The following is a 25849-nucleotide window of genomic DNA, read 5'->3' as shown; positions in this document are numbered from 1 at the left end:
AAAAAAATTGTGTGCAGAAGCGTGCTGCACGCTTAACCGCTTAAATAAGTGTGCAAAAGTGTGCAGAAGCGAGCAAGAGCGTGTGCAGAAGCGTGCTGCACGCTTAACCGCTTAAATAAGTGTGCAAAAGTGTGCAGAAGCGAGCAAGAGCGTGTTCATGTGTGCGAACTAGCCATGTGCATGCAGGCAATGCATGCAAGTATCAATTGCACACATATGTGACTATCCATCTCAAACCGCTCGTAAAGTCGGCAAATTGTATTTCGAGTTACAGTCCAAAATGTGTACAAAGCTTGTATTCATAATGTACCTAATAATTGTCCTACAAGTGTCTCATTTCAGTCCAGTCAAAATACCAATCTTTAATCCTATTGTTGAAGAGGATAATAAGCTTATACTTATAGTAAATAGCTTTCGTCTTTGTTTGCTTTCGCTAAATCCTGTTGAAGTGGTGAGTTAACCAACAATTAACAATGAGAGGACATTCCTGAACCTCGTTGACTTGGGGATGATTTGAAGTGACCGCCAATTTGACCATTTGATATTTAATACCAGCAATGTAGAAAAAGAGATATATTGTAGCACCAAAATAATGTAACTTTTTACTGAAGTAGCAAAGTTTAACAAGCCATAACCCCGCTTCTGGATATTGTTTGAAGTCAAATGATATATCATTGTAATGCTTATGATATATATTTTCTAAATACGCAAGAAAACAAAATTGACCAGGGGCCGACTTTACGAGCGTTTCGATGTGGATGGTCACATATTTGCACACATAATAAACTGTGCGCTGCACGCAACTTGCACATTTTCCCCTGCACACATGTTTTAAGTGTGCAGTGCACGATTGCACACCTAATATTCTCTGCATAAACTTGAAGCGTGCAGCGCACGATTGCACACTTGCACGCATAATTGCAGGAAGCAGCAGTGCAGTATGGGATGTCAGAGGTCACCAACTGCCAAGGATCAGAGAAGTGCTGGCTCCTCAGAAGCTCCCAATAATTTTGAACATTTATAAGTTTGAAGTGTATTTTAGGGGTTTCATCATTGTCTTGTTGATGTTGAGCATATCAAGAATTGTCTCTGCAAGAAAAATCGAATTGCGTAAGTTTCAAAAGTCTGTTTTTTGCGATTCTTTTCCCCCAGGAAACCATAGTCTATGAGGTTAGTGTTGAATTCAGCAGACATGCATGAAGTGTATAAATACCTGTATATTATCATCAGCACCTGCACGCGTGCAGCTCCTGCAAGCGTGCAGCTCCTGCACGCGTGTAGCTCCTGCATGCTATATAAGCGTGCAGACTGTGCATGCATGCGCATGCGTGTTTTTGGAAAAAAACACGCATGCAGCTCCTGCAAGCGTGCAGCTTGCAGACCATGCACGGTGCATGCATGTGCATGCGTGTTTTTTCAAAACACGCATGCGCACACTTCATATGCACATGTGCGACATGTGTGCGCATTCATGCTGCACGCTTGCAAAAAAAGCGTGCCATTTTCGTAAGGGATAGAACCATGTGCTTGGCTCAAAATATGCTAAGGTGTCATATTATAGCCATATATTTTGACATCTTTTTAAAAAAATAATAATTATAGAAATGGAATATTTGCTAGTTTAGTGGCAAGTTTAGGTAGTAAAGACATAGCATACACAATTTAAGTAAAATCCTTTCACTCTAAATAATAAAAAAAATGAAAAATAGCTGTAAAAATGCCTATTTTTACACTTTTATTTGTAACATGCCAAGAGACGCTTTTTTTCAACAGCTTTTAATTTTTTTTATGGATCCTTATAGAAATTCATGTGACCTGTTTCCCAAAATGGTGCAGTAAACCAATCAAAAAAACAGAAAGAGGCATTATGAATTATAAGTTAACAGATCAAAAAAAGGATTTAAAAGTTTGCCTTGCGTATGTTACTATTGTCTGTCAAACTTTGGATTGATTTTGAAGTCCCTCAGTTTTTTATAAACAAAGACTTGATTGAAGCATAAACTAAAGGGTAAATCTATTGTAAATAACTTCATTTCTCCATATTATAATCAATTTGTAAGTGGCTGCCATCTTTTTTGAACATATAACAATTTAAAAATTTTTCTTGAAATGTCTGTCAAATAGTAACATACGCAAGACGGTGCTGTAATTCCTGCTAAACTAGGGTGATACAGCTAATTATGCTACATGACATATCATTTAGCTCCACCTAGCTTTGTGGCACTATCACTTTGTGAGGAGAAGCTTTTTTGATGACACAATCCATTGTTATGTGTTGTCTGTCAAACATTTGTACGTAAGTAGCATACGCAAGTTTTGTATGTGTCTGTCAAAAGTAACATACATAATACGTTTAAAAAATAAAAAATCACTTGATGTTCACATTATGATGATAGTTTAGAGTTTATAAAAGCGTTTTAAAACATGTGATTTATAAACTGCATGTGATCTTTATTCAATTTCCCATCTTGAACTACTGTTTTTGCCAAATTATTATTCTGTATGTTACATTTGACAGACATCTTATGTATGTTATGGCTTGACAGACACACATATTTTATTTATAACAATTTATCCTCCTTATTGTAATATTTGGACACATTTTTTCCACAATCAGTTGCTGTAGGTCCTACACCTAAATAACCACAAAATACCTTATGTAATACTTTATAAATTTTTATTTGATTGCAGAAAATCATCAAAATTGTGTCTGTCAAATATAACGTCACATAAAGGGCTAGAAAATTAAATTTGTGAAGTAAATGGTCTATAACTTATCTTTCTTTTAGTGTATTATGAACGATATATGTGCATACTATAATTTAAACCTGGTTGGAGACCAAAAGAAAAGAGCTGGAAAAATAATTGTGTGTTACACTTTTATGACACCTTAGCTTATTTTGAGCCGCTTCTATTGTCCAATTTGCCATCAAGATTTCATATGGAAACAGTTCAGACCCAGAACAGGATCATGTCAGACCGGGATGTCAGAAATGAATATTTTGTTCTGGGTCTGATTATTCGGACTATCGACTAGATAGACCATGAATGCAGTGCCGTACTATTATGCTGACTTTCGTATTCGGCGAGGAGGACGATTTCGACCTCCTGGTTTGTTTACAAACAGAGAGGTAGACAAAAACCGCTCCGCTTGTCCAAACACTCAAGTATCAGAAGGATGGTCCACAATAGCGTGATTCACGTAACCTGAATAGGGATTAAAAAGCTGTCACGTAGAACCATGTGCTTCTATTGTCCATTTGCCATCAAGATTTCATATCAGTTCGGGGGCTCTGCTAATTCAAAGACGTCTCTGATATCAAAGACTCTTCAGTGCCGAGTCACCTGACAGTATCATAATTCAAAGTCGTCTCATAAATCACATACTCCCTAGTCTCAAAACCCAGCCGCAAACGATATTGTGAACGTGAACTGGCGCAACGGGAATAATTTTGCGAGTGGGCCTAATCAGCATGATCACAGGGTTGTAGCTAGCCCAAGTGCCTGCTAGCTCCTGCTAATTTTACTATCCAATTTATTAATTAAATCGCGGGCTCGGGATACACTCTTTCTAGTGAACGTGAGAAATCGGAGAATGCTAAAAAAATGCTGCTCTTTTTCATAATTGAGCTTAAATGCTGCAGAATAACTTTGCTCCCTCGACGACATTTTGCAGACTTTCAATTCTCCGGACACATCAAAACTGTTTATTGGTTATTTTCGAGCATATATTTTTTTACAGATTTCCAACTGAGCCATGAATTTTAGTTTTAGGCTTAGGGAAACTGGGGTAATTGTGGCCCCCTTTTGCATTTTTACCATGTAATTCTTTAAGTATGAACTGGAGAAGTTAAATTTCTGCATGAGTGGATAGAGGCAATGAGTACCTATAAGATGTGATCAATATAATTGGAAAATATATTGCAATTTGCATAATAATTAACATGTTTTTAGGGGCCACAATTACCCCAAGTGGGGTAATTGTGGCCCCTGAACAAAATAAAGAATTTAAAGAGTATTGTGAATCCAGTTCTTCCTGATAACTATTAATAACATGTTTTACAGTCATTGCGATAATTCTAGGCCATTTGGACTGGTTTATTTACCAGAAAAGGGCATTTTAAGGCATTTTGTAAAATACTTGTTATATGCTATAATTTTTGCATGCCGAAACTGCGGCCGGATCTGACTGTTCATTATACTTCCTTGTTTTGACTTGAAAACATACTAAATATGTCTTTTTTGTTTCAATAATGACCCCAAATGGCTCATTTGATTAACATATAACAGATTAATGACCAAAATAGCTTTTTAGGGGCTCAGATGCAAGTAATTTGCTTAAGACATGAACAGGGGCCACATTTATCCCAAGCCGGGTATTACATAATATGCAAATTTAGCTCATTAAATATACAATTTTTTTATAAAATTGTTATATCAATGGGAACTGTTATGATTACCTTTCATGTCAAACACATACAAAATAGTCAGTGATACATTGTACAACCAATAAGTACCACCCCTATGAATAAAAAGTGGACTTGCCACTTTTTAGAGCCCTTTGCGATGTCGCTCCGCTAATTAGACCCCCTCATAAAAATTTTAATGCTATTTGAATACTTTTTCACCAAACAGTAACATAAAGACCACTCTTTCATACAATACAAAGTTAAGTCACCTAGACCAATGCTTAGTATAAAGACACCCTGATAAAGACAAAGGGGCCACAATTACCCCGGGGCCACAATTACCCCAGTCTCCGCCTATATTTAACACTCGTGCTCAATAATTGCTTCAATTCAGCCAAAGTTTAGGCTCTTCTGTTTTGCTTGAGGGGGATGTGCTATAATAGGCCTATAGTCATTATATCTATGAAAGATAGGCCTATAATTCCTAACAAATTTCCTGCGGACCTGACTTCTGCATGGGTATGAACCTGCTCAATTAGGCCTATATGGATAAATGCAAGTTAGCCTTTTCTTTTTTGACGGAGAAGGGTGCCTGAGGGGGATGTGCTCCCTCAGAAGTTGGAGAATTATTTTCAAAAAGTTATGAAAGGCACAATAAAGTCATTTGGTGTAAAAGTTTACACATATTATTCGTATTATTTTGGGCATAACAGATTGTAACGGACCCGACTTGTGAGGGGAATATTATCCTCAAACTAAAAGCCAATTGGTGCATCATTTTGCATTAGGCCCCTATTATTAACTTATTTTTCCGACCATCATGATTAAGCATAGCCTATAGGCCATAACCATGTCATGATAATGCATAATATGTATTTTAGAATGGATTTCCAGTGGATGCGACTTCCCGTCACCAATTTCAAGCATGAACATAATTATGATGCGCAATGACTCAGAACGTAGGCCTATTCTTCCTTGTTTCTTCTTGTTTTCTTCCTTGTTTTCTTTCCACTTTTCCCCCTTTCGTTTGCCTAAAAATCCCCGGATATTGAAATGAGCCTGGGTGGCTGTGGCAAAACAAAATTTTCAACCCAGTTTTGCTAATATTTTGTCCTGATTTTTGTAACATTTTCGTTCCGGTATTATTGGCAGTTATTTATATATGTTTTCAGTTGTCGGGTTATTTCTTTCAATTTTTGGGAAATCAGACCGAAAAAGTAGACCTTTTTCTTTTCCCTCCCTTTTCCGCCCTTCAATTTTTTGTAGGGGCACTATACTGCCCAACTGGCTATGCCCAGGCCCGTGCACGCAGAGTGGGGCCGTGCGGTGAAAAAAGTCCTCAAAAAATCCTAATTTACGACCGTAGTGAGCAAAAAAATATGTTTTTTATGCTTTTTTAGTCAAAAAAAGGTCCAAAGTTTGTGAAGAAGGTCCACTTTTTACAAAATCGCCCCCTGGAAAAAAAAGAAACACTTTTTCAAAATCAGCACCCCGCAAAAAAACGGGCCTGGCTATGCCACTGCTCTATCACTCCCCTTCCACTCCCTCCCTTTCCCTTCTCTCTCTTTCTCCCTCATTTTTTTTTAAGACCCGGGGCTGCAGGCCCCAAAGCCCCACTCCCTGGGCAGTGGGCACGCGCCTGGTTTACCATAATTTGTTGATCTATTTTGAGCCACCTAATCATAACATAACCCTACCCCATCAATAAAATACAAGTGTCTATATTTCTCCGAATTCATCCCATGCACGTGTGCAAGAGTCAGGCCACAAGGTTAGGTCTGAACGTTTCAGTAGGGGCCTACCATTTTTCAAGTCATTTTTGAATATATTTTTGAAAAGTTGCCGCCACAATGCGTGCCAAAAATCACTCCCCTCCCCCCTCGTTGACTGGCCAAAAAATTTTTTGTCTTGCCAAAATATTCACTCCCCCATGACTTGGGATTTTTGTTACTTCAAAACGTTGGATATGGCTCGATTTTGCCAATCTAAGTGTTTCTGGGACCATTTGTCAGAATTTGCACAGATAGATATGATGTTTGCACGGGCAGATAGTTGCTACACCTAGAAATGCATATTCCTATACAGTCACCTCTTTCCGATATGCTGCATCTAGCCCCAAACTGTAAAAAAAGCACGACGTATGTGATATCACAGATCCCCGTATGTGAAATCACTGACCCGTCTTTGATATCAGAGACGTCTTTGAATTAGCAGTGCCCCCGAACTGATATGGAAACAGTTCAGACCCAGTACACGATCATGTCAGAAATTAATATTTTGTTCTGGGTCTGATTATTCGGACTACCATGAATGATGACTTTGGATTCATGGATTTGAGTTTGAACTCCCCCGGTTTGAAGTGTTATATATTTCTCTTTTCGTGAATCCGAGGAAGAGAAAACTGTACCTATATTTCCATATACATTAAGTGTCATATCCGACAGCAATTTAGGAACGTTAAAGACTAAAAAGAGACTCAAAGATTAAAAAATATCCCGGAAAATACTCACCAAATAAATCTAGCAGCTGACAGCTGACACCAAAGGTAAACACAGCTCTGCCCACAATGACACCGCAGCCTGTGTGTAAACTCTGTTACTAACACTCTAGCGTCTCAACCTTATATCCAATGCACAACAACGTTGAATTCGGAATGTGTTGTAGAGGTGGAAAACAAAGGACAAGTTCGAGGGTCAACGCACTTTTGGCGTCCATCTTCATTTCTTGCGAAAATTTTGCAGATTGACCAGTAGAACGCCGGCTCATCTTGCAACGATTTATCTTCTTCTCTAAGGTTATTTTAACTCATCTAGCAAGCTGAAGCGAGACGAAATTTCCCGCTCGTGTTCTAGCACGTTTAGAATGTCAAGGGATTACGGAGAATGTAAGTAAAATGATCATTTACATCATGCATCACTGTACAAATAGATCTGTTCTGCTAGTCCGAATAATCAGACCCAGAACAAAATAATTAATTTCTGACATGATCTTGTACTGGGTCTGAACTGTTTCCATATGAAATCTTGATGGCAAATTGGACAATAGAAGCACATGGTTCTACGTGACAGCTTTTAATCCCTATTCAGGTTACGTGAATCACGCTATTGTGGACCGTCCTTCTGATACTTCAGTGTTTGGACACGCGGAACGGTTTTTTGTCTACCTCTCTGTTTGTAAACAAACCAGGAGGTCGAAATCGTCCTCCTCGCCGAATACGAAAGTCAGCGTAAGAGTACGGCACTACTGTTCTGCATGTGCTGACATTGGCTGAGCAAGGCCCAATCATGGCGATTTTTTCCTTTACCACCCTCGCTGTATAGGGACTAAATTGTTACTTTTGCATCAAGGTTTACTTTTGCATCAAGGTTAAACAGTTGCCGAACACTTTGAAGTCAAGGTTTATTGTATTGGAAGGAGGGCAGGGCTTCGATAAATGAGGGAAATTATGTGTAGGTATGTGAGCATTCCTTACCTGAGCATGCGCAATATTCAGCCTCTCTCAGCATAGGGTAGGTAACCCAGGCAAACCTTAGTTAACACATTTGCTAGTCAGTCAAATTCGCCGACAATGTCAATGCATTTTTACATAGAAATTTAAAACAAGTGCCCGAAGAAAGAAACCTACATAAATATGTTTTCTATACTTCACTTGACCCAATATATGATTTTTTATGGTGATAAGTCACCCGCACATGGAATTTTAGAGGGATTTGGATAGCATTTCCATTAAAAAAAAGCTGCTATCATAATGAGACTAAGATCTAGAAACACCCCCGAAATGCAGTTTTGGGGAATTTTGCTAGCTGAAACTTTTTGATGAAAGTCAATCTTTGACAAGATGTAACTTTGCTACGGAAAGTGCTATGAAAAAATGGTTTTCAGTTTTGGCTTTGTTTACTCAAGGGCTTTAATTTGATATATAAAATGATGCAGTTTGATGGCAAATTTAAATTCACCTAGCATACCTTCATAGGGAAATCGCGCACCCGGCGCCATTTTGGAAATTCATTACCGGTAGTAAATTTTACGGCGATGTTTTTGAAAAAAAATTTTGGGGGAATTAGATCGAGTTAAAAACAGTTCCAAAGCTTACAAGGTCAAGTCAAAAGGTTGAACTTGATCATAACCTGGAAGAGGTCAGATGATTCGCACGTGGTCGCGTCAAATTTTGGCGACTTTCTAGTGGGTTTGAAAGTGACGATTTCGATCTATTTTTTTTCGGAAATTACTCTCCAAATATCTAAATAACGGAGTTGAGCGGTAAGTTAAATGGAGCACGCGGTGAATAAAGATGGATGGATGCCTTGCGCAAAAAGTGAGTGAACTGGGGACTTTGTGTAGTATGAATTCGGCTACTTTTGCCAGTGAGTGAACATGTTTAACCCGGCATGGTTTGCGTTTACTAATTGAATGGGCTCATGCTGTGGATGCTGGGATAGATTCTCACTCTGTGCCGACTATGCGTCGGGGGAAGAAGCAACTTTGGACCTTTTCTATTCCTATCCCATCATGCATAGCGCTATCAGATTTTTGCTATGATAGACGCATGAATGACTGTGGGCACATCGGGTATGATGGCCGGGGGGATACAGGCCGTTTTTGGCCATTTTCCTATTTGATTTTCTAAATGTTCAAATTGATGGGGGGCGTAGTCCTATGACGCCACGTCATGGGGGGGTAACTTGAGCAGGAGTGACCCCATTCTAATGATCAAGTGTGAACTGTAGTTCTAGTAACTATAACTCAGCATACTCAACATCAGGTCCGTAGATGTCATTATGTTTATGATAAAGACTGAAGTCTTGCTGGCAAGACTAGTGTGAACTGGCCCTCGAGTTTCCGCAATGATCTTTGGAATAGGGAGCATGCGCCAGCCAGTGCTCCAAAGGGTGCCTGCTCAAAGACAAAACTTACGCTGGGGGAAGGGGCGGGGCGGGGGGGGGGGGGGTCATACTTGAGCAGGAGTGACCCCATTCTGATGATCAAGTGAACTGGCCCTCGAGTTTCCGCAATGATCTTCGGAATAGGGAGCATGCGCCAGCCAGTGCTCCAAAGGGTGCCTGCTCAAACACAAAACTTAAGCTGGGGGAAGGGGTGGGGGGGGGTTCATACTTGAGCAGGAGTGACCCCATTCTGTTGATCAAGTGAACTGGCCCTCGAGTTACCGCAATGATCTTCGGAATAGGGAGCATGCGCCAGCCAGTGCTCCAAAGGGTGCCTGCTCAAAGACAAAACTTAAGCTGGGGGAAAGGGGGGTTCATACTTGAGCAGGAGTGACCCCATTCTGATGATCAAGTGAACTGGCCCTCGAGTGTCCGCAATGATCTTCGGAATAGGGAGCATGCGCCAGCCAGTGCTCCAAAGGGTGCCTGCTCAAAAACATTTTCCTGGGGGAGGGGTGAATGCATCAGCTAGTGCTTATAATAATTAAACATAAGGGTGCCCCTCAAACAAATTACCCCCCTTGTATCAGTGAAAAGGTGTATTCTGGTGGGTAGTATCAAAACCGTGAGTTTTTCAATGACAAAAAAATAATAAGACACTTCAACACAAATTTCATTTTTTTTGAATAAGTTTTTCTTTATTTTTGCATATATATGCTGTTGGCCCTCACTGTGGTTTCCCAGGGACTGCCTTTTGAGGAGAGCGAGAGCAATCGCTCTCTTCTGCTCTCCTTAAATCGGAGAGTGATTTTTAGCTTTCCTTAGTTGACCATTCTCTCACTACATTTTATTGTTAATGTTCTAAACAGCTCTTGAAGGCTCTAGAGGAGCTATGTAATGCTCTCCTGCAAATTCCAAAAGACAGCCCCTGGTTTCCATCCTCTGTCAAAGCTGGAATCTGCATCAGAAAACAGAAATAAAACAAAATGTTACTCATACATGTTCATTTGTATATTAGGGGCTATCATTTTCTGCGGGGATCCCAAATTTCCAAAAAGTCAGCATCAATTAAATTGCACCCCTATTTGGCAACAAACTTTTATGACCCCAACCCACTGATACACCTTACAAGTCATGTACCCCCTGAAGAGGCTAAAATTGTATTCAGTCTTTTTGAATAAGATAAACACACTATCTGTGGTCATCTTGCGACTCCCTACATTTTGGTAAAAAAAAATTTTATGACCCCCCCTATTTTTCTTTCCAAAAAATTATGACCCCCCCCCTGTATATTTGGGACCCCCCCTTCCAAAGAAAAAGATAGGCCGTTATGTTCACATCAATTCAAATTCAATCAATCTAGGATTACATTTACAGTTCAGTACCGGTAAATAGCAAGTGCTTGTTTCTTAAAATTGTGTACTCACAATGCACAGTATAGGCCTATAAGCATTTTAATATGTGCATGCACAAAAAGTTTGTACAGGAAATTGGCTGAAAAATTGAGACATTCAAATTAGCATATCTCCGCAACCACATGTCGTATGACATTCATTTATGCCTCATCAGTTTTCTTTCATTTACCTCTTTAATATGAGATTACTTTGATGAGAATCAAAAAAAGTTCAATTTTTTTTGTATTATACCTATTATGTGGTAAAAAACAAGGTTAAAACAACTTTTTGAAAACAAGTGAAAACGGCTATTCTGCTGAGAAGTTTTAGTCTCAAAAAACAATTAAAAAATTATCGGAAAAGCAAGAAACATACCTTTATAAAATCAGCATCACTTCCGACACATAAAAAGATGATCAGATGAGTGGAAAGTGGTCAAAGAATTTGTGAAATGGTTGAATTTTTAAAGAAAAATACTTCGTGTTTTTCGAGAATCCGCCATCTTGAATAAATGCAGAATTGCGTCAGGCAGTAAAAACTGTCAAGCGGCTTGAAAATGCTTGATACACGAAAGCGTAAATCACCGTCAAAACGAAAGCTCGTGCTACGCGAAAGTTTTGAAGTTTGCATCACCGGTTTTGCATTCAGCTCTTTACGTCAAAAATTGCGATAAAAACATGGATTTTGGAACAAAATGAAGCTTGTTCGGCGAAGTAAAAGGTATGTTTGTTAGCTAAGAACATGTTTAACCTTGATGCGAAAGTTTAATTTGATAAATTCGTAATTTTAACCATATATAGTTCGGGTGGTCTAAAAGAAAAGATCGCCCCAATCATGCAATAGTCCGTACTTGTGCTGACAGCCAGTTGTAGTTGTAGTAACTACAAATTTCGAACGTTTGAGGACTTTTTCTCAAGTTGTAGAAGGTGCCATAGGGTGGCTAGAGTGTTAATTATTTTCATTATAAATGTTGCAAAATATTAATATTGACAATAAATTAATAACCTGTTTTATCACCTCTCCATATTCAGACATTCATTGTCATTGCTCACCTGTGTTTTCATATCATATTTGTGACGTGTCATGTCAAAAGGAGACACTTTTGGGCAGGTTATCAATTTCGAGGTTTTTATATAGCTTAAATATAGAGATAGTTTGCTCCACAATGCCGTTTTCCCCAATGAAATCGGACATTCCTAAGCGAAGATATTGAGTTGGTAAGTTGTGGTATTATAAAATTGGAAATTGAGATATCGGGCTTTAAAAATATTATTGACAATGTTGAGAGTAGGATTTACCTTGAAAAATGTCTCAAAAAATATAAGATGCCAATTATATTCCGGTCTGAAACTATCAGACAATATTTTTAACATTAATAACATCACAAATTCAAGAACAAACCCAAATTGTGAAAAAATACTCTCGGGCAGATTTTTGGCTTTTTCTCCATTTACGATCCTGCCCAAAAGTGTCTCCTTTTGACATGACACGTCACATTTTGGTGAAAATGATTACAAATGTGTAATTTGCAATCATTTTTGGATCTACGATTTCTTCGAACTGACGGCTAAGTGTGTATGTGAATGCACATTTAACACATACAAACACATACACAGCACCTGTTGGAACTCCCGGTCGGAGCCGGGAGTTTCGATTATTGGAACTGGCTGACAGCCGAGTTGGTCACTCCTAGCTCACTGTTCAAAATGTGACATGTACACCAATTACAGTCCCCGAAATGGTCTACGTTTTAGCTGACCTCAATTCCAAAACATTTAGTGATAGTTAAAAATGCGATCGATCCCCAACCCTTTGGTTACCTTCGGACGAATTTGTAGAAGTCTCGGAGTCTTGTTAGGCATGATCACAAAATTTTCACATGTAAATTATTTTGTTTAAAAAGGTTATTATTTAACTTAAAAAATGAGGGGTCAACCATGTCTGTAGCTCAAATATCAGCAAAGTTATGGGCAAATGTCTGTTTTTAAAATTATGCAATTTTCTGCAGCCATCATTGACAATGCCTTACATACAATGACTTACTGTACAAAAAAGCAAGTAATGCATCATTAACCCCAGACGGAGACAATGACACACAAGGCAACAGCAATTTTTGGCAATACTTATTGGCCATCAGGATAGACAATAATTTTATTTTCATGAACAAAGATTTCAGCCATTATATCATTACAAGCAAAGGGTTTGTACACAACCCTGGAATGAAATCAGAAAGGATGGGAATCCAAGATAAAAGTAAATATACTCAACCCAATTTCTGTTCGACAGTAAACCAACTGAGGAATCATGAATCCCAAATCAAGCAAGTTCAAAAAGGGAAAAATCAAAAGGATGGGATTCCAAGATAAAAGTAAAAATACTCAACCCAATTTCTGTTAGACATGCAGTAAACCAACTGAGGAATCATGAATCCCAAATCAAGCAAGTTCAAAAAGGGAAAAATCAAAAGGATGGGATTCCAAGATAAAAGTAAAAATACTCAACCCAATTTCTGTTAGACATGCAGTAAACCAACTGAGGAATCATGAATCCCAATCGCAAATTCAAAGGGGAACTCCAGAATAAGAGCAAAGCTGCTCAACCCAATTTCTATTCTACAGTAGGCATTACTGAGGAACGTGGAGCCCACAAATAACCCGACAAAGGGATTTTATAATGGCCGAAACTTTCCACTCTATCAGTTTTTCATTATATAATTAGTGCATACAGTATCTTAATATGAAATATAGAGATACAGGTGCATATAAGTGGAAGATGTAAGATAAAAGAAAACAAACATCTCCTTGTTTAATACATGTACATGTATATAGCTTGTCCTCTAAGTATTATATGTAATTAAACATGACTTAACTCTTGATCGATAAGTCTGTCTTCTGTGAGGACTCCTTTCTATGTTAGAATTTTTTGAAAACAGATGTTGTAATAATGCAATAAGCTGCAGTTAAATTTTATGCTGCTATTATATATAAAAAATAGCATTATAATTAATTTTGACCGCGCATGTCGGGAGCTTATCATTTATTTGCTATTTTATATCAACAAGGATATTTGAGATTCCAAGATGAAAGCAAAATGCTCAACCCAATTTCTGTTCTACAGTAACACTACTGAGGAATCTGAATCCCAAAGCAATCCAGGGGAAAATTAATACAAATCCTCATGGAATTCCAAGATAAAAGTAAAAATACTCAACCCAATTTCTGTTCTACAGTGAATACCTGACTGAAGAATCCAAATCCCATAAAAATTTTCTTTACCCATATAATTATTTGTGCTCAAATAGCATGCCTAAAGCATGCTATATATCATGCAACTATTTAATTTGTTTTCCTTAATTATGTAAGGAAAGCAGTACCTGCCTTTTTGTTTTTAAAACAACTTATGATTTGCTTGAAATAAAGTTATGTGCTTGCATTAAGGGATCCAAAATGAGCGTTTATTGCATTTTCGACAGTATTTTTTGTGGGACATGAGAGCACCTCAGACCTATCGAATTGCATTCTGAATACGAAGCATGTCTTTCTGATATCAAATCATTTTCATTTTTTTTTAATCACAATATAATACAAATTTTATGACAAATTATAAAAAATTTATATTTTTCAAATTTTTGATATATAACAGTCCTCGAAGTAAATTATATAAATCTAATGATATATTCTTAAAGTGTATGTAGCAGTGAGGAAAAGCCGATGGTCAATTGAAAATTTTGACCTTTCATATTGAAGATATGGATTTTTTTTCCCAAAAAGACCTAATTTTTTTGTGTGTTTTGGGGAAAAAATCCATATCTTCAATACGAAAGGTCAAAATTTTCAATTGATCGTCGGCTTTTCATCCCACCTACATACACTTTAGTATAAATCATCAGATTTATAAAGTTTACTTCAAGTACTCTTAAATATCAAAAATATCAATTTTTAATGATTTACCATAAAATGTGTATCAAATTGCAATTTCAAAAATCAAAATTATTTGATATCAGAATGACATTCTTCAGTATTCAGAATGCAATTCGATATGTCTGATGTGCTCTAATGTCCCAAAATAAATACTGTCCAAACGCTCATACCCCAGCCCTTAACATATTTGACAAACACATAGGCTCTTCTTTAATTGGGAGAGGTGGGTGGGAATTAAAATTTCTCGTCTATCCATTCTGGAAACCAATAATGTAATGAAAACAAAACACAACGACAGTGACCAGCGCAGACGAGAGGGCAGCTCTCATTGGTCAACACACGATGCTGTCACGCTGCTATGGCAACACCCGGCCGGGAAAACACAAACCCGATCGGTATGAACCGGAATTGCCTCTGCGTGGGGTCAAATTTGTTTTCTTACCGTTACACGTTAGAAAACTTTATTTTTCTCCACGGCGATCCGTTTTACACAAAGGCGATTTTATTTAATGAAATCTAACTGTCACTGCATGATGACTTCTGTATCAAGGATAAAGTACCAGAACTTCTTAGACTACGCATTGTACGTTGCCAAGTTTCTGGTGTCCAAATTTCACAATTTTGTATTTTCCTATGGGGATTACACAGTTAAGCCATTTACTGTGGTCGCAACTTTTTGAGCTTTTTGAGTTGAACATCGCCCTCTATAATAAGTAATGTGGACATACCTATCCTTGTCTGAAAATACCCGGTCCCGGTACAAACATCGAAAATGTCACATTTTTCAGTCCCGGTGATGAATACTATATCCGCATCGCTGTTTAGCCAGCAGCCATTCAAACATGATATGCCTATCTCTGACCCTGTAAGGTCAAGCACGTCGCGTTAATTCCAACCACTCCGATCCACCGATTGTGACCACGTGATCGGGTTCATGAATATTTAATGAGCAGCTTGGTACTGACGTCATTACGCATGCGTGATATGAATCTGAGGTGACCAGAAGCTACCATTTTGGTCAACTGAACTCGACTCGTGCGTTCTGCTTGCTAGATACAGACATCATACAGTGGTTTAAAAATTATAAAGTGGTTTCAATAAGGTCGCATGTCACAAATAGGTCACCCAAAAATGGAGCAGCCGTAATACCTATTGTAGAAAGTGTGGTGTCATTTTGTAGATAATTATGTTCTTTTTCAAATACAAAAACTTCTAAGTCAATTGGACAACAACTTTGAGATTTATACCTCAATATAGATGTGTCAATGGAGCAGCCGGTCGGGGAGCCCCATAGGGTTATACACAAAATTGTGAAAATATGACAAACTTCAAACCTTTGTATCTTAAAAAGTACAACTAGCATGGACCTCAAATTGCACATATATCATCCTGGATTGTAGATCTACTTCATAGTAGATCAACTGTAACAAAAGATGTAACTAATAAATTACCTAATTAAATGCTAATTAAGACAGTTTTCTCTATATGTTACTGTGCAAAGTGTGCATATTATGCTCCGACATTTCTAAATGGTCTATCTCTTGCCCAAGTCACCCTGCTTATTCAAAAGTACACCTATTTTGATGAGGAATTCAATTATGCTATTAGTTTTAGTGCCAGAAATTGAGGGAAAAAGTTTTGATTGATAAATGTCATAAAAATTGTAAAATTATTTTACAATTTTTAACCACCCTGTATGTTTAACGCAAGAGATACCAAACTTTTTCTTCCTAATTTGTTTGAAGGACCCATGCAATGACTTTCTGAATCCATATTTATTTTGAGCTACATAGCTTTCAGAAAAGGAAAATTTGGAGTTCGCCATGACAAGAAAAATGTTGATTTTGTTGTTGTTCCACCCTGTATATTTCTTCCCCACCCTGTATTATGATGTTATACTTTGTTGATTTGGCATCCTTGTAATATAAGCTTTCCAGAAATATATACTTATAATGGTCTAAAATGTATTCATTAAAAGTTGTGTTGAATTTAATCAAAATTGGTGATATTTTTCTCATTTTACATCATGTTACACAAAGGATGACCAATTCATGACATGCGACCATAACGGGTATTATATTAATCGAGAACTCCAGCTTCGAATTTGCACAGATATAATAGTTACGCATTCGATGCTAGAGTGCTTTACTACATTGTTTTTCAGTCGGACAGCGGTGCAATTTTTTACACCGGAGGTCAGGGTCTTAGCTAGAAATTGAGGGTTGCCCGTCATTTGAATAAAATTGCCTGTCCTAATTTGACCTTTAAAAACATTTACCAGACATCTATAATAGCCCATTGGGGGTTCAAAGAGTTCAAATATGTGCTGATATGGCCTTGTTCTACAAATTGGGTCTACTAAAAAGGTCAATTAGCTTCTCAAAACATACAATTTATAATATAGCATCTGTCAAAGGCATTTAATTTTGCCCGTCCCAGGAGCAAACTGGCCGAAGACCCTGCCGGAGGTTATTTATTCTGTTAATGTTGAAATTTGGATGAAAGTTATTTCGATGAGTCTTATCTTCTGGTCAAAATATGTCAATGTTCTCTGTTGCGGACGTACAATTTTTGCGTTGCGGACGTACTTCTGTGAAATATTTCAATATGTACGTCCGCAACAATTTTTATGATATCATTTCTTAATATTTAGCAGGGGTTGAAAAATAGAGACACCTCGTACAGAATAAGCTACATGTAGTTATCAACTTTCAAAACATAGCAACTTTATTTGAAACAAGACGACGACTGCAAGCAAGGTGGTTAAATGCCGCACAGTGCACTCGGCATAATAGAAAACGGAATTCCCGCATATCAATATACTGCCGAGCACATTGAATATCGCAATAATTTATCTCCAATTGGGAAGAATAGATGGCGACGCCCCTGATCAAACTTTAATTTTGTTATTCTTTGCCAAAAATATTACATTATAAGCAACTCTCAGGGAGGTTTTTTGATCATTAGCAAATTGCAAAAATATTCTGCACATAACTCAATAGCCTGTATGTGCTTTTGATGCAAGTAACATTAAAAGTCAAACAGGAATAAACTGTGAAAAGCATTCTGCTTTTGATTAAGATCCTCATCCTGTAGGATCAAAAGCTCAGGGCATTAACCAAATTTAAATAAAAACCTAGCCAAAATGTGGCACTATACAGTAGAATGAATGTCACAGCCTATGCAACTCATAACCCAGGTAATATTCCTATGATTGATTAAAGGCCCATTCAGTGATTTGCTTATCCGCACGATCAAAATTCATCAAAATTCAGATTTTGGTGCCTATGTCATTGTCATAGATGTGCTAACATAGCCTGCTAGTGGTTCAGCGAAGCAATTCCATGTTAAAATGACATTTTTTCAAAAATATGAACTTTGCAATTGGCAATGATTGATGATATATTTTGATTATACACCCTTTAAAGTTAACAAAATAGAAATTTTCAAATGAATATCAGCTGCAGTATTTTTTTTTCATTGATTTGAAGGATTGAATGTATTTTCCTACATTTTGTTAATAGCAGATAGTCAAAAGTAATTAATTTTTTATCTCATTAATATATATGGAACAAAAACAATTCTTTTTTGTGATAGTGTTGTTTGATACATAATTTGTCAAAATAAAAATAAAAATTAGGAAGCTGTGTTGGTAATGGTCAGGATGGAACGGCAAGTTGTATAATGTTAAGCATGTAACGCGAGTCACAAAAAGAACAACTTTTTAATGCAGTAAAAAATCTAAAGGGTTATAAATGTTCCCTTTCATTTTCCTCCTGGTTTGGGTCATAACTCATAATTATTTCATAAGGTTTTTGGTTTGCTACAATTGTACCACCAGAGACAGACTATTCAAAATGGTAACGCGAGTCACAATGTAACGCGAGTCACGATATTGTAACGCTGAGTCACACATATTATACAGCTCTCTATACAGTAGGGCTAGAAAATAATCCCTAAATAATCACTAAAACTTCTCCCTCCCAATTTTACCCTCCCCAGGACTCATAATTATTGTACATCACTTAACAAATTGCAGGACTGGAAACCGTTTTTGTCCCCATCTGTGAATTCAAATTCACAATTTGACTTTCCATTATAAACACCCATTATAAACACCCACTACCACCATTCCACCCCAGTTTCTCCACCTAACCCCAGAACAGAAGAACATGTTTAAAGTTGAATTCCACAATATAAATTAAATAGAGCATGTTTAGAGCTTTCAAATTAGGCTGTGTTATCAAATAGTGAGTGTAACAGTCATGTAACGTAACGCGAGTCACACACTAAGTTGGCCATTTTAAAAATACCAAACTCAAATGTACTCAATGTTTGCTTCTGTAGTATACTAGTAGCTGCAGTAAAAGGTAATTACCTAGTGGTATCAACTTTTGTGTGCAGCTTCTTGTTTGAGGAGAAATATTGAAAAGTAAAAGCTCAATTTGAAGGGGTAATTTTAGTAACAAAAGTCACAACCACATTTTTGCCAATAAATGTTACATCGTTACATAGAGTTATTCACAAATTACAAGTTTACGTGATTTGATACATGTAAAGAGAAGATGAATAAATCAAGTCTGAGGAATGTGTTCCACATTGATCAGCGGCAGCCTTTTATATTTTGCTACTAGGGGCTCTGCAATAAGCAGACCTCCCCTCTCAGCCTGCCATAAATTGCTTGATCCTCTTCTCGGCCTGCCAAAAAATCCTTACCCCTCTTTGCACATGTGGAAAATTTTTAGGAACCCATTTTGCAAACCTTAAATGGTCTATATCAGTTTTGCATATACCAGGCACAAAAAAAGAACTCGTCAGTTATAGTCACCCTTGCTGTTCAACAACTTGATTATTTTGCATTATTCTGAAATATACATTTTGTTAGTTGGATTTTGCTTTCTCGTTTGACATCCTGTTCATGAAAATCGAGCAAGAATTGACCAAGATATGTGCCTCCAAACCCCCAAAATCGAAAGTTGCAATTTTAACGATTCAATTGTGCCTGTTACACTAGTACTGTGTGCTTTATTGATCGGCCCGTGGTGCTTGTGTACAACACAACGATGCATCCCATTGAAAATCGTTGAAATTGCAACTTTTAATTTTGGGGTTTGAGAGTTTGGAGGTGCATGTCGTGGTCAATTGTTGTTCAATTTTTACGAACAGGGTGTCAAGTGAGAAAGCAAAGTCCAATTAATAAAATGTATATTTCAGAATAATCCAAAATTATCAGGTTGTTTAACAGCAAGACTGACTATAACTGACAAGTTTCTTTTTGTGCCTGGTGTATATGAATGTTTCCATACAGTTTTTCAATGCATTTTATGTAATAAATGTATATGAAAATTGTATTCTTATTCAAATTGCCAGTTTTTTTAAATTTCCATAATTAGCCCCCATTACCACCACCCCACCACACCACCACCCCACCCCACCCCAGAGGAGAGGGCCCCTTTTTAATGCTGAATTACAGTATTTTTTTAGTGCTAAAGTAAAATTGACCACAATGGAAATGAAATTGAGCGTGTTTAAGCTTTCAAAGTGGGACCATGTAATCAAAATAGTGAGCGTAACGCTTGAGTCACGTAATGTATGAGTCACGCACCAATTTAGCTAAAGTTGGCCATTTTAAAAATACCAATCTCAAATATACTTGGTGTTTGTTTCTGTAATACAGCTGAGATATAAGGTAATTACTTAGTGGTATAAACTTTTGTCTGCAGCTGTTTGTTTGAGGAGAAATATTGAACAAGTAAAAGCCTAATTTTGAAGGTGTAATTTTTCAGAACGCTGAGTCACAATCACATTTTTGCTAATAAATGTTTCATCTAGTTATTTACAAAATTAAAGTTTATGTGATTTGATACGTTGGGTCAGTAAGTACATGTGGAGAGAAGATGAATAAACCAACTCCTTGTTCAATTGTATTTATATGACATTGAATGTGCTGATTTTATCAAAAATGTAACGCGAGTAACATGGAATTGCATTGTCTTAAAATACAAAATAAGGCATTTACATATATGATCTGTAATTTATGTACTCCCGCATTGAAATGTCTTTCATCACCGCCTATAACCGCAGGAAATGTTAAATTGTAATGATACTACAAATGGAAATAATATCAAACTTAACTGTCACTAAGGGAACAAACCAAAAGATCGATGACGTCCTATAAACGAAACTAGTTACGTTTAGGTGGGACGGGGTAAAAATACTCGATTACGTTTGTACAAAAACATCGGTCTGAAGAATGTGTCATTATTATTATTATGTCAAAATTTTCAACATTTCATTATTACGTTTCTGGCAGGGAGGGAGGGGGTCGGCCGAGAAATGAAACTAGTTACGTTTATAGGACGTCATCGATCTTTTGGTTTGTTCCCTAAAACATAAACCCTTTTATAGTCATAATTGCAGCCTTGCAGGAATGAACTTGTGCAGAACATCAAAGCGTTATTTTACAATAATATATTGATTTAGATAATGAAAATCAATTTTTTTATGGCTGCCTCGACCAACAATACCTTGTCTACCCTTAAACTTGCATGGTTTACTGAAATGGTAGTGCACTCAATGATGTTTAAAAAGGCACATGTATATGTTTTAAAAGGCATTTAATTAAAAGTTTGAAGGAAAACCATGACACTCTCATTTCATATATGCCAGCAGTCGGCTGTACAATGGTGCTGTGAAGCCGAATGACACACTGCAAGTGAAGAAGCCATACATCTGGAATTAGATGTGCTTGATGAAGATTGGGTCTGTGACTGGGGCACCCTTAGAGGACTCTCTTCTGATGTGTGCTCATGCTGAGCTGCATACAATAATTCCTGGATCTTCATCTTCACCGTGTGTCTTGCTCTGTGTCCTTTAATCTTCCTCCATTCCAATGCGACAAGTTGTCCAAATACAGCAGATTCATTGTTCTCCAGATGTACAGGTTGACCAATCATCAACCTGTCAAGGCTTGAGGGATATGGTGGACTATTACGTGGTACGGTTGGAAAGTGTGTATTATTTTGAGCACTGATGGGCCTGCATGGACCTGGCATCATATCTCCCTGTGACCGAGGCCTTCTAGGGAATGTGTTTGAACTTTTATGTGGTGGTAATTTGCGCGAGTTAGGACTGTTTGGTTGAGTGGCATTGCTGAGTGTATGTACTTGCGGTGAAAATAGCGGCTTGGTTGTGATCGGGTGATAAGAGGTGTGTTCAATTTCATCTGTGATCATACGAATGTGTTGGAGATGATCATGATCAGCTGCTGGTGGGATAATTGAAAGGTCAATTGGAATTTCAGGACTCAAGTTTGGAGGATACCGCCTATTTTCTGTTTTCGAGGATGTAACAGGCCGCAGCAGAGCATGGGAAGTCTGGACATTACTCATTAATTTATTCGTACGTGCCATACGAGTTAGAGCAGTGGCTGCATTTTGATTAGGACTGGATTGACTTGGTTCTAATTCATTTACATTGGGCTGAAATCTGGCCTGAGTGGGAAGTTGAGTTGTTTCAGTAAATTTATCAGTTTCATTTTGCTGTTCTTCTTTGATTTGAGATGCTACCTTGTTCATGTATTCGGCATCCATTGTTTCAAATTGGTCATGAACTTCACATTCGGAGTCGGACTGCGAACTTTGCTCAGCCTCATCGTCCCTGGCCCCATGAGCATCTAGCTGTGGATAGATTTCCATGCATACTTCTGGGTTGGTGTCAGCCTCATCTTCATCATTACTGTAACCATGGTTACCACTGTCTATGCTGCAATTATCTGATTGGTTGGAGCACTCGCCAAAGCCTACTGGCTCTGCGCAGTTGTCGCCAGTTTTGGTTGATTTCTGCAATGATGCAAAATTAGTATGCAGTTGTTTTAACAAATCAACAAGGTTAAAGTTTACATTTGGAGGCTTGTATGTGATTCTACAGATCGTACATTTACAAGCGTGTGTGCAATGTCATGATTTGAGTTATTTGATTGATGTGAGTGATTGACTCGCAGTTGAAAGGTCTAGGACTTGCTGTTGGAAGGTCCTTGGGAATATGTACATGATTATATTCATTTTGAAGCCTTTGGTTGTTCCATCTTGCACCCTCTGGTCTGAAGGGGATTCTTATATTACTGTTGCATTGGTTTTTGTTTTGTCCCCCCCCCCCTGTGTTCTTTTTCCTTTAACATTAATTAAAGTGTGCTGGCCAGTTGGCCACTCTGGGTAAGGGTTAAAATGTGTTCAGTCTGCCGTTGATAACAACCTTATTAAAATTTAGTGTCACAAATTGAAGTACTTCAAGACTTACCACATTTTTCTTAAGCTTCATCTTGTTCCTTGCATTGACATGGTCAGCCAGAAACTCATCAAGATGATCAAACAGGTAGTAAGTTGACTTGATTTGTTCTAGGGGAGTTGCTTGCTGTAAGGCAGCGAGGGCACTTTTTTGTCGGCTGTAGGTGGTGCGAAAACTGTGGATTTTCTTCTTGATGTCTTGGACTGGAAGTAAAAAGTATAAAAGTGATGACTTAAATAGTTGTTGTAATTAGAAAAGAATAATGAAGAACTTGAGGGGCGTTCTTTATAAGAGATATGTGTGGTTGGGAGTGGAAATCTGAAAATTGGCCCCCAAATTATAAAAAAATTGAAAGGCGAATGGGATGGCAGGTTTTCTAGTTTTAGCAAATTTAATTTAAAAACTAAATGTGTTTTTCTTAATATTAATCCTTTTATACCACAAAAAATCTTTCAAGGAAAACCACTGTGCATGCCATGATGCAATCACCCTAAGTCATACCATAGTACTTCCATGGTCATACGAAAGGAATTGCTGGCCAGGCCATCAAAAGTCCAGTGGCTAGAGGTCGGTGATCTTGTGTGTAGCATGTGAGAAGTCTAAAAAAGCTCTAAGGTTCGATATTTATGGGTACCAAGTGACTTGTTTGTTCATCTTCAGGGTCAGAATTTTGGCGAGTATCCAAGAATCAATCCTAGCAACAACAAAACAGATTCACAAACTTTTGTAGTTTACACAGAAGTTGATTAGCAACCCGCAAATTTATTATGCAAGAATCAAGACTGATTCTCGCAGTGTGAAGCAAAATTCTGATCCTGATCTTCTCTCCTTTTTCGTTCTTTTTTCCCTTCCAATATTAACAAAAAAACAGACATGTTGGGGTTAATTTTAAAATACATTGATATTTTACAGTCTAGGAAACCAAATTTTGCATTTGTATAGGCCTAACCATTGTGTCAAATGAAACTGATTTTCCACCTGCCTGCTTCCTTCTTGTAAATGGGGTCAAGCTAGAGCTAGGTTGTATTAGTGTCCTTTTTTTGTCCTTTATATGTACTGTATCATTAATGAGCAGTGGCGGTGCCAGGAATTTTTTTTTTGTTGTTTTAGGGGGGCAAAGTGAATTTCAGGGGGGGGCAAAATCAACAAATCGTAATTCCCCCGTGGTGCCGCCACTGATAATGAGACAAATTTGTGAGGTTTTTATTTCAGAACCGTGAATATACTGCCAAAATATTTTTGGCAGTATTCGCTGTAGAAGTGACATAGGCTACCATTGCAAGCCAACTGCCCTGCACCACGCCTGCCCTGCACTACAATGTTCAAGCGGTATATGCATTAAACCATATGCTGATCACTCGCACCTGTAAGATTAGTATCTTTGAAAAGAGCAGTATTGTATTCAATCTATGATTGCAGACATATACACAAGTGATGAGTGCAACCTGCTTGAAGTGAAGTGCAATGTATTAATCCGGGGTATTAATCTATAGGCCTACATATAGCTACGGTAGTTAATCCGATTATGACGTCACTTCTACAGCGAATAAGTGCCCAAAGTGGTCAATGCCACATCACTCACCACTGAGTCCCATAGCTTCGCTAATATAGCATAACGCTTGGTGGCGCTTCTGCCGATTGAAGTAATCAGGGTTGGTGGTGTCCCACAATAGAGATGACTCTTTATACAGTTCCACCAGAGTCTGAGTGTGCGCTTTCACCCTCACAGTTGTCATAGTTCAGTTTACAAAACACCACCTTAGTAGAAAACTGAGTGTAACTCCGAAGAAGATGATTTTGTGAACTGAAAATCCCTGAAAATACACCAGTAGAAACTACCAGTACCACTAGCTACCACTACTACCAGTACGTATACTCTAGGAGCTGAGACAAGGTGAAGGTGTTCATGCAAGTGCCAGTGTGGTGGATTGCATGTCAGAGTTGCCACAATTCATCAGTGTGGCAACCACCATACCCCATGGTGCGGCAGGTGCTGCTTATTAGCCCAATATGCAGTCCAAAGTATGAAAAGGCAACCCAAAACTACATAGTACTTGCAAACGGGGCTAGTTCTACATGTACTACCCAAACCAAATAGTTTAATATTTGGTGCTTTAATTGAACACAGCAAAGAAATCACACAATGGAAGATAATTTGATTTTTTAATTGTAATATGCTTCAAAGTCCAGGCTCTATGAAGTGAATATAGTCACAAAATAATAGAAACATGATGCAACAGCAGTATAGCACTTTGGAGACTAAAAAAATGTCCTTTAGAAGTTGCCAAATTGTGGGCCTATTTTTAGAGATGCCAGTTTTCTGGTCTAATTTGGATTTCAAAATAAGTAAGAAAGAAATTCAACATTATTGCAATTGAACAAAAAAGTGTGATTTTTTTACCCAAAACAAAAAAAACATGATTAAAAATCTCAAAACTGTTGGTCTTTCACCGCCTTTGGGTCTGCCAAGGTACTGTCCTGGATCCTGCTTTCTTTATAGGGACAAGGAGTAGGCTAAGGCATGAACCGTCATTGTCAGAATTTGTTTAGAAGACATACTGGTATATGTGCATGTTGAAAGTAGCCCAATTGCACAGTCCAGGTACCTTGTGTGGCAACCATGGTTGCTTATAAGGAAAATGGGTTCTGTGAAAACTACTGGCAAGTTTACTGCACAATCCTTGTCCTTTATAGTCAGGGAAAATAACCTATCCCATAGTGCTTTGTGGTACTCCTATCAGGGGGTCTCTGTACAAAGTGGGAGAGCAGTCACCAGTGGTGCCTGGTGATCATTTTTGCAGTAGGTGTTAATCAGCGTTTTCGTGCCACGCTGAGCACTTGAGCGATGTACATGTAGGGGTGTGGCTGAGGGGGGCCCTCTGAGAAATAGAGAAAAATTAAATCAAAATGGCCCGATTTGATGGTACTTTTTAGGCAAATTTTCAATAAAAATCTGC

At 37.9% G+C, this 25849-nt stretch overlaps 3 protein-coding genes across 4 annotated transcripts in view; 1 reads left to right on the top strand and 2 right to left on the bottom strand.

Annotated features, from left to right (window-relative positions):
- Nucleotides 1-6964, bottom strand: part of LOC140149773 (uncharacterized oxidoreductase YccK-like) — a 32488-nt gene extending 25524 nt beyond the window's left edge. For both annotated transcript variants that reach the window (XM_072171820.1, XM_072171821.1), the window contains exon 1: nucleotides 6920-6964. The gene's annotated coding sequence lies outside the window, so the exon portion shown is untranslated. The remainder of the gene's footprint in view (nucleotides 1-6919) is intronic.
- A 152-nt stretch (nucleotides 6965-7116) lies between these two features.
- Nucleotides 7117-25849, top strand: part of LOC140150810 (RNA-binding protein 45-like) — a 40535-nt gene continuing 21802 nt past the window's right edge. Inside the window, 1 exon segment of the mRNA XM_072172947.1 lies at nucleotides 7117-7293. Coding sequence (XP_072029048.1) covers nucleotides 7272-7293 — 22 coding nt within the window. The 5' untranslated portion in view covers nucleotides 7117-7271.
- On the bottom strand, nucleotides 21017-24734 carry LOC140149772 (uncharacterized). Its single transcript, XM_072171819.1, has 3 exons — nucleotides 24475-24734; nucleotides 22905-23095; nucleotides 21017-22447 (listed from the first exon to the last, which is right to left on the bottom strand). The coding sequence occupies exons 1-3, from the start codon at nucleotides 24626-24628 to the stop codon at nucleotides 21263-21265; spliced, it is 1530 nt and encodes a 509-aa protein (XP_072027920.1). The 5' UTR covers nucleotides 24629-24734; the 3' UTR covers nucleotides 21017-21262.

The sequence above is a fragment of the Amphiura filiformis genome, chromosome 4, assembly GCF_039555335.1.
Source record: "Amphiura filiformis chromosome 4, Afil_fr2py, whole genome shotgun sequence".
NCBI lineage: Eukaryota > Metazoa > Echinodermata > Ophiuroidea > Amphilepidida > Amphiuridae > Amphiura > Amphiura filiformis.
The sequence above is the reverse complement of the archived record's forward strand: the minus strand, read 5'-3'. Positions and strand labels throughout refer to the sequence as shown.